Consider the following 9,692-nt stretch of genomic DNA (forward strand, 5'->3'; position numbering starts at 1 on the left):
GTAGCCATTCTTTTGCATCTTCTTGATTACGGAGTTGGGAGGATGGAGTATACCTGCAAAAACAAACAGTTTTTCCAAAATGAACTTTGACATTTATTTAAAATTAAAAAAAAAAACCCAATCATGAAATGTCACAAGACTTGGGGAGGAAGAGAGAGAAAGAAAGATGGAAGAACTCTTATATGAAATTTAAGGATAAAAATTATATAAACCCAATACAATTCTGAATTAAGGAGCTGTTCCAAGCTGTTCTAAGCTGTTCCTAATTCATTCCACTTCTGTTTGGGAAAAAAAACCCCAAACCTCCTTTCCTATGGCTTCAGTAGTAACCAAACTAGTGGTAAACAAAAAGCTACAGATAGAAGTTGTGTACTGCAGAATAAAATATGGTGTGCGTTACATATGTATGATTGAAAAATAAATCCATAATTTGGAAATTCTTTCCTTTCTTTAGGTTATCCTATCACTATTTTAATATTTTCATGCATCGTTAAGCTTAGCTGACTTTTTGTCATATTACAACCAAATTCAAGTCAACAAAGCCATTATCAGATTTTTAAACAAGTTGTGACCCAGTAATTCATATTCCAGAGATATTAATATAAAGGTCTGTGGAGGTGTATCCCATTTAGTTCAAAACTAATAGCATTAAATCATCACGAAGGAGACTACGTTTAGCCTTTTCTGAAGGCAAAGAAAACAGCAGAAACATTGTCTATGCCAACATCAACGGCAAAATACCCGCTGGCTTCAGCTTAAGCAGAGTTTTAAAGCTGCTTCTGTATATGCCTGAAAAATAGGTGTGTTACCACAGGTGTTATGTGAAATACGTGATAGGGTACAGGTATCAACAGAAAGAGCATCATGGAAACACTTGTCTGCTGATGGATTTCAGTGTCTGTCTTAGGCTACGCCACCTGCTTTTGAGAAATAGTTCTCCTTCCAAAAACTAAACACTTGGAGCCTATTATTAGTCGATATTATCTATTTAATTAATTAGATTCCCTCCAACTAAATACTCTACTAAGATATCGCTTATTAAGACTATTTTAAATCAATGTGAACACTACAATAATTAACATTGCAAAAACTCAAACTACTTTCAAAAAATACATTCATTCTTCTGCTTATGCCTCAACACTTAAGCTGCATCTCTTAAACTTTGCACATGTATCAGTTTATTAAGGGGCTTTAAAGAGTCATTTTACTTTAACACGCTAAGGATTATTTTTTGCAGCATTAATACCTACCTCTTCAGCACTCAAATGTTTCGGTCTTAAAAGAGTCTTTATTTATTAGAGACATACTTGAGAACCAGCGAAACATTTTAAACAAAATGCCATTTTAAGAAAGGCTTTTAGCACTCGGCTTCGTGGGACAAAGCTGCTGTGAAGAACAATGTGTATAGCACAAAATAAATTGAAGCTGCAATTTCAAGGCATCAACTCAGTGATCCTAGAAGCTGCATTAAGCAATTCTGAAACTGCAATTTTCTAAATTGTCTAAGGTATCTTCTGTAACACTTAAAGCATGTAATTCATATATCTAATGCTGATTATCTCGCTAGAATTGCTTCTATCAATGGAAAACCTTTTTCAGTGCAGTTTTTTTATGTTATAAAAATCACGACCTTACAGATACACAAAATGTAGGAGAAGACAATTGCCAAAAGTTTGTTTGGGGATTTTTTTGTTCTTTTCTAGAAGAGCAGAAGTTATCTCTAAGTGCCCTATGTATTTAGGTATTCTGAAGCAGATTTTTTGAATTAGTATGTCCAAACTCATCCTAAAAGGTTTGGCATGATATTGAAAACCTTTTCTATTTGTATATCAACACCAAGGTTCCTGGGTGAAAGTGATCTCAAGTCATTCCATGTAACGGCCATAGAAGCTGCAAAATTATTGTTTTCAAGTCAAGCCCAGTGATGGTTTATGAGATGCTTTTCAGCAATTCAGCCAGCAAAAGCCACAGTTCTTGCTCAAGCGGAGAAGCCACTGGATGAAAAAAAGCACAGTGGTCAATGGCCTTCTTTGAGGATTAAAGAAAGAAAGAAAGAAAGAAAGAAAGAAAGAAAGAAAGAAAGAAAGAAAGAAAGAATATCGTTGCCACCTCTTGCAAACTGCGACCATCACCACCAGCCACGACAGAAACACAAAGCAAACTCCAAAGCCACAACAAAAGCTGTTAAACCATGTGGAAACACCAATACCTGAGTCCCTTCTTAGGCAAAGTGTTCCTATCAAGATGTGGGTCGCTGCAGAAAAGTTAAAAGAAAAGAACTTCAGAGAAGAACAAAAGGGAAGGAATAAGATCAGGACGAAGGACGTACAAACATCTGCATCACCTTTTCAGAGGAAAAGGTGCTGGGGCCTTCCTACAGAAACATGCAAAAACCTCCTTACCCAGGTGTGGATTTGCACAAACATGCATCTGGTACCATGCCAATGAATCTCATCTGTTCACAAGGTGATTTTGCTATTTCTCCTACCCACAATGAATAAAAATGGCTCTTTAAACGTCAAATGGATGCTTAAAAATATGCTTTTCAGCAGGCATGAGGCAGACTATTTGTGAGAACTGATGAGGATCTTCAAGTCCAAACCACCTTCCCGTCATTTCTTTCAGCAGACACCATTTAGGGAATGCAGCTAATTACTGTTATGCAGCTGCAACGTATAGCAGTAAAAGTATTGAGCCCAGACTGTTTAAATTTTCAAATCTTAGCTTAAATTCCATTAGTCAAGTAAAATTAATCTATTAGTTGTCCAAACCCCAAACATTTAAGGTTATGTTTTTACAACTGATGAACTTGTAGCTGAGCAGAGTCTGTTAATTTGTTTTTAAAGGAAATATCCACGTGCTTAAATGGATTAATTACAGCGTGGGAGTGATCAAAATTACAGCAGTGAGCAAAAGCGAGCTAGAATGTTTAGATTCGGGTCATCTTTTCCTAACTTTAGCATTCGTCTTTACAAGGATGGATGTACCCAAGTCCCTGCAAAACACTCATGAGCCAAACTGCAGCAAAAGACTGACGACACTGAATGACACGGGGACTTCACAACAAAAAGGACAGGCCTGAAAGGCAGTGGGAAAAGCAGCATGCCAGAGGAATGCTGAAATGCTAGTGAGAGTTTAGATTGGTAGAAAAAAAATGGCAAGATTTTCAAATTGCCTGTGGCAAAGAAATGAGGAAAAAAAAAAATACCCCCACAAACCAAAGGATGTTCCCAGTAACAACAGCAACACCAAAAACATGCCAACTGTGCCGTATGCCATTCTCCAGATTGATTTAGGTAGATAGATGGGGTGTTTGAGGGGACTCTCACTGGCATGTCTTTGTGTCAGTTCACACCTGAACGATGAACACAGCAGAGGACTCAACTGAGCACAGTCTGTCACAAAACAATTTGCTTCACCGAGATGGGCAACAAAACCTACAGCCTTGTGCGTACTCCTGTCCTGAGACAGCATTACCTGTCCTGTCTCCTGGGCAAAGTATTTCGGCAGAATTTGGGGCTAGCAGCAGGGGAAGAAAGAGGGCTAGAAGAATCAGTCCAACAAGACAGAAAACAAGAGAAGGAATATTAGAATGAAAAGAGGAGAGAACAGAAAGGAGTTATAATAAAACACAAACAGAAACCCAAACTGTCAGAACATTATATTCAGCGGTGATCTTCTCCATTGAGATGCAACTACAAAAATTTTGCGACCTGACTACATAATCACACGTCAGGATACAGCTGATTTCCAGTGCTTGCAGGGGTACTACTGCCTTCTACAAAAGGTCACTCAGAGAGTGTGCGCTGCAAGTCATTGTCTGGTTTATCCTGATGTTAGCTCAATGTGCCGTTAATACAGCTCTGATGCTGAAAAAGCAGTCCCGTTCCCTCCTCCCTGGCCAGTCTGTTCCCAGCTCCTACTCTGTGTCCGCACAGATACTGATGAATCTCATCGTGTAAGGAGCTGGGAAACCGATCAGTCTGAAATACAATTCAGGTGATCATTTTTCAGTTGGATTCATCTCCCAGTCGGGTTCACTAAGCATTCACACGAATGCCTGTACCGAAACACTGTTGAGAGCAGCTGGAGATGGGACAGGGCAGCAGGGAGAGGCTGAGGAAGGATCAAGTGACTAGGGAGACAGGGACTTTTCTTTTCAGCATGACCTCCAGTTTAAAAGCTTGTAAAATATTGTAAACAAGAAGTTTAACAAGAAACAGTTGGCTTCTCAACTCAAAATGATGTTTATGATGGAGTTTTTTTTGAATATCACTATCAGAACAACTAACAGGAGGTCTTTGGAAGGATAATACATGATGCTAAATTCAAATATTAGGTATAATATGGCAGCAAGAAAAGTTGCCACATTGGCCACCACAGCAAATTAAAAACCTCACCTGAACCCATCCTCTTGCTCTGAACCAGGCTCCTTGCCTGGAATGGTTTCTTTGTATGTCCTAGTAATACCATTCAGCATTATCTTGCAAGAAGCACAACTTGAATTGCATCTGCGGTGTTGGCTACTGCTGCCAGGACTTCATTCACATTTGAGATACATACAAACATATGGAAACGAGAGAAAAACCTACTAACCTTTCAGACAACGTAGTCTTAACACTGTTGGTTCGGACAAAGGGAGTCAGAGAATCATCTTTAGAGGCTGGAATCAAGCCACTGGAGGAGTTATGGCTCAGCCCACCTCCACTGCTCAGAGAGATATCAATGGATTCACAGCTGGTATGAAGACTGCTGACAGACTGATATCCAATGCCATCCTTGCTAACAGCAGAAGAGCTACTTGCGTTGGTACCCCATGTTAAACTGTTGGAAGGAGCTGAATGTGCTGAACTGGGACTAGAAGCTAGTGGAGATTGGTTCATATCTGTGTTTTTACTATACAGAGGACTGCTGCCCCCACTGCTCAGCATACCACTGCCAGATGGTGAATCAAGATTACCCTGCTGGTTCATAGTAGCGTGAGGATTGGAGATGACTACCGAATTTTTCATATTTTCCGCTGTTGTGATGGGAACTTGTTTACTAGGCTTGCCACCGAAAAGTCTGTAAAAAAAGACAACATGAAAAATACATAAAGTGGAATATTAAATGCAAGGATATTTTATACCTAGACCACATATTATCTTAGCTTCAGAAAACCAACACTAAGTAAATGATCCTAGACTGGACATACACAACTATAAACTTATGAATCTCCCTGTGTTCACACCGCCTTCAATAAAGTCCAGAGACAATTACGATAGCTTCAAATCTATCTCAGGTCTTTCTTCTCTGAATCATCAAGTAATACTTGCACAAAGCTAAACCACAGCCATATTGTCTTCTGCTCCTTAAGGAAAAAGGATACCAGAGAAACACTGCATTGATTAATCCGAAGCATGGAATATTAGAGGTTGAAAGCTTGCTGTCCAGGTAAATTCTGTGCAAATCACCGAATGCTCTGCACAGAAGCAGCATTTGCTGGGATGTAACAGGAAAAAAATATTTACTGGTATCAAATGTAGGTTTGTCGCATTTCAACTCCTTTCCAGGAGCCAAGCTAGCTGGAAATCATTTTTTTTGAGTGGAGACTGAGATTTTACCTGGTTTGGCACCTGGCACTGGCTCAGTAAAAGACTAGCTGAGTGCCAGAACTAGTGCAAGGGAGGAGATCTAAAAGCACAGTTGGAGGAGGATGACTGCAGCTTCTCCAGTTTGCATCACTTTTGCCAAAAGTGCAAAAGTGCCTTAGAAGTAAAAGTACTTAAGACCAGATTATCAATCATTCTAAAACTGATCCTCAAAATGATGAGGGAAGCGTAGCTTTTGACTCTAGCTTCAAACATCCACCCCAAGATGTTGCTTCTGTTTCTGCCACTTAGCTCCTGTAACTGCCTTTGGAGCCTTAGTTTTCCTCACAGATATCTATACGGATTTGCCTTTTTCTTATCAACAGTGTGGAGTATTGGGGATGAAATCTTTCAAAGCGGGTATCTATCAGACTGTGGTCCTCGGAATAGAGGACTACCGCACTTCTATGCAAGAGCTCCTGAAGACTTATGGGTGGGTATGCACCCAGCAGAACTTTCTCTGAGAACTTTTGAGTATGCCCAGGTTGTCTGTACAACAGATGCACACTAAGTCACTTTGTCTGACACCTCCCAGAAACACAGGCTGTGTAATATAGCTGGGCACCCTACAGCACACGTGCAGTAAGTGCAGCGATGCCCAGAAGCACTGTACTTACTGCACGGGTGCTACCTGCAGCTCCAGTGTACCTCTGCAAGATGCCTGGAACACATCTCAACTGGATGGCTGCTGTTGCATACTTGCCACGAAGCACCTGGGCAACACTGCTGGATCAGGCTAAGATGCCCATCTACATCTATCTCAGAATCCAGCATTGCTCTAATAGCTGTGCCATGATCCCCTCAGCACCTGATGTAGAGAGAGCAATGCAGACATCCACAAACCAGCACAGATCAGGCAAACTTGGTTCACCTGGACTCCACATCACACCTCACTGATTAGGAGACACTGACTTAGACAAGCAAAAGGCTTCAAATGATAAAACCCATTCCTATGGGAATTCAGAGACATTTTCAGTTTTATTTAGTTAATGTTATTAGAGCAAGTATGAAGAAAAATGTCAAACCATACCGCAATGATACATGGCCTTCAGCAGCAATACCAGCTTAAGGTATTCCTGCTCCTATGCCATTGCATACCACCTCTTCGGTCGTACTGGGGGCACTGTACTCTTAGAGATAGGATCCTACAGCTTGAAAAAACCCCAACCACGCACAAAACAGGTTTACAAGCTGTTTTTAAGCTACGCAGTCTTCCCGAAACTGTTTCACAGCACCTCTAATACAACTGAAAGGATGCTGCACCGCGGCACAAACAGAAAAACATGTTGCTGCCAAAGGCAGCGTCTGGTCAAACCACAACCTCATAACAAATGCCTTCAGAAGAGGATGCGGTCTGGAGAGCATTCCTTTCAGTCCAGAGAAAGTCCAACCCAGTCACATCAATACAGAGGTTACCTCTGGAAGGACATACGCTACAAGGAAGGACGTCTGTTTACTCCTATCCACTATTATTGACAAGAGACTGACATCTCTGAGCTGGCTCTTGGGTCATGCATGTCTCCCGTTAACAGAAAAGCAGTGTATTATATACTGCAAAGCATGAAGGCCCAATTTAATAATAAAATATATCAAGACAAACGATGGTTTCACTTAAGGGACATGCTGGGTACATAATACCGGAGCTAAAGGGAATGCTGAGAGAACAGAGACAGGGATGGCCCTCATCGCAGAATGATAGAATTTCACTGTTTATGACAGCATAGAAGCTATGTATGTTCGCGGACTTGTAGGTAAATCTATATAATTACAAAGGTATGGATTCTAATTTATTGTATATTATTAAAAAATTACAGGGCCGAGGGGAAACAAGAAAAAAATAATGTGTGCAACTCATCTCAACTGACTATGAAAATTAAGCTAAAAAACTTCTTAAACTGCCATTCTAGAAATCAGTAATAAGCAGATGAGGCCAAATTCAACTCTGACGCATTTCAATACATGACTATTTAGACAGTCTTGTGAAAATTCAAGAGTGAAATTGTAAATCAAATGAGGGAATAGTTAAATTGAGCCTCGGTGTCTTCTCTTTGAAGTTTCACATATTTCTAATGTAGTACTTCAATTACATGGCTAACAAGGTGGCTTTCTAGGAATAAAAAAAAATTTCCAATCAAATTTCAAGATTAATGTGCCTGAGGCTTGCAACACTGAAAATCTGCATTTCTCATGGGGTGTACTATAGAAATGAAACGTCTATTGGAGTTTTTCTTTTTAAGTAGCCATTGATGAAAACCAATGTTTTAAAGGACACGGCTTATCTAATGATAAGGAGGACAAAACAAACGAAGTATCTTGAATTATCCTCACATAGGTTCTTCAAATAAAACCACCCATCTAAAAAAAAAAACAAACCAGTTTACAGCTCTTTACAGCATTAGCCTAAGCTGCCATCACAGCCGTTATGCTTGCACTGGTGCTTCAGATGGAATGTGGCTTTCTCACATCACTGGAAGCAGGATGATGTAGCGGAACTGTATGGGTATTATGGGCGTCAAGACAAAATGAAATGCAAAACACCGCAACTTGAAACAGACAAGCTACTCAATGTCAAATTAAATTGAAAAATAATATTAACGGAACCTTCACCAATATCAAGGTTTTGATGCACACTGCATCAACAAATTAATTCCTGACCAACTTAATACTAATGTTAAAAGCATGTGTGGGGCAGTGATGGAGAAATAGAAGACAAATAAGATTTTTGTTTAAAAAAATATTGTTAAAATAAGAAAATTCAACCCAGCTTAGACAGCAGCTTTACTTAGGGTTCTTCTACACAGTCGAATAACCTGATGTTATGAGTCTCACAACACACTGGCCTAATCCACACAGCTGAAAGATCGGTTTGGGTTAGGCATGTGAATCTACGTATGGCAGGTCAAATTATGCATCTGTCATAATGAAAATCTGAAATAACTCTCCTGTTGTCAATTTATAATTTGATCCACCATTGGAGCATTTCCAGGTTTGTTACATACACATTGGTGCAAGAACTCTTCAGGAACCTTCAGGTAGGAAAACTCTTATTCCTGCGATATCTGCATGGATAAAGCCTTTAGGTATGATTGTTGTAACAACGAGACTCGTATCAAAATTGCCAAACTTTCTGCCAGACAGGTTTTTTTCCCCAAATGTTAAATTTTTGCTGCTGTCGCGTGATGTGCTGAGTATTTACAACACTGGCCAACCTGTTTATGTGAAATTAAATGTAAATACAAAGACCTTGATGTAGGACGCTAAATAGTAAGTGCTCCACAAAACACAGCCAGGCCTGGCTCGAAGAGTCCTGATCATTCAGCTCCGACTAACATAATTGCACAATCAACGAATTTATTGCCTACCTGCGCAAAGTGGGAGAGGCCACATCGGGGTACTTGGCTCCTTGCTGGTGAGTACTTTGAGCTCCGCTAGAAGCAGTCTGTGATGCAGGGTTCACTTTAACAGAATTACATGAGGCCACGCTTTCGTTGTCAGACGAAATCCCTTTCTCTTTATCAGTCTGATTGACTAATCCTGGTAGAGAGTTTCCAAGGATTACCTTGGCAGGCTCTCTCATTTTAGGGACAGGCAAACCAGCTGACTTGCTGCTTATGTTGGAGTCTATGCTACTTGTGCTAGATCTATTCCCAGCTCCACTTCTGCTACTGGATTTACTGGGCCGGGGTAAACTACGATACTGAAGATTAGTTCGGGCGCTAAGTGCTAAGTAGCCATCATCCTGGTTCTGTGAGCCATCAACACTAGTCTTCCGACCAGTGGTCCTACCCATGAGTCCAGATGACTTTGGGATTTTTCCCAGGGTAGCCGATCTACTGGTGATAGTTGCCCCACTGGCAGTGATTATAGTCATGCCTACGGCTGACCCGCTCTGTTTCTTAAATCCAAATGTATTAGCATTAGCAGCAGTTGTTCTAGAGTTACTTGTGGGAAGTTTTTTGGATTCATCACCACTGCTGCGTCCTGCATCTGATGGGGAACGTTTAACATGTCCAGCTTTAGGAGATAGTCTACCCTTTTCTGATACCTTGGCGTCATCAGTTT

At 40.4% G+C, this 9,692-nt stretch overlaps 1 protein-coding gene across 1 annotated transcript in view; it reads right to left on the bottom strand.

Annotated features, from left to right (window-relative positions):
- NAV2 (neuron navigator 2) overlaps positions 1-9,692 on the bottom strand; it is a 242,657-nt gene that overhangs the window by 41,255 nt on the left and 191,710 nt on the right. The window contains 6 exon segments of the mRNA XM_009334531.1: positions 1-4; positions 7-53; positions 2,210-2,254; positions 3,478-3,543; positions 4,597-5,064; positions 8,993-9,692. The exon segment at positions 1-4 is cut by the window's left edge and continues 104 nt beyond it. Of these exon segments, the coding sequence (XP_009332806.1) occupies positions 1-4; positions 7-53; positions 2,210-2,254; positions 3,478-3,543; positions 4,597-5,064; positions 8,993-9,692 (1,330 nt within the window).

This window comes from Pygoscelis adeliae, unplaced genomic scaffold (assembly GCF_000699105.1).
Source record: "Pygoscelis adeliae isolate BGI_AS28 unplaced genomic scaffold, ASM69910v1 Scaffold171, whole genome shotgun sequence".
NCBI classification, from domain to species: Eukaryota; Metazoa; Chordata; class Aves; order Sphenisciformes; family Spheniscidae; genus Pygoscelis; species Pygoscelis adeliae.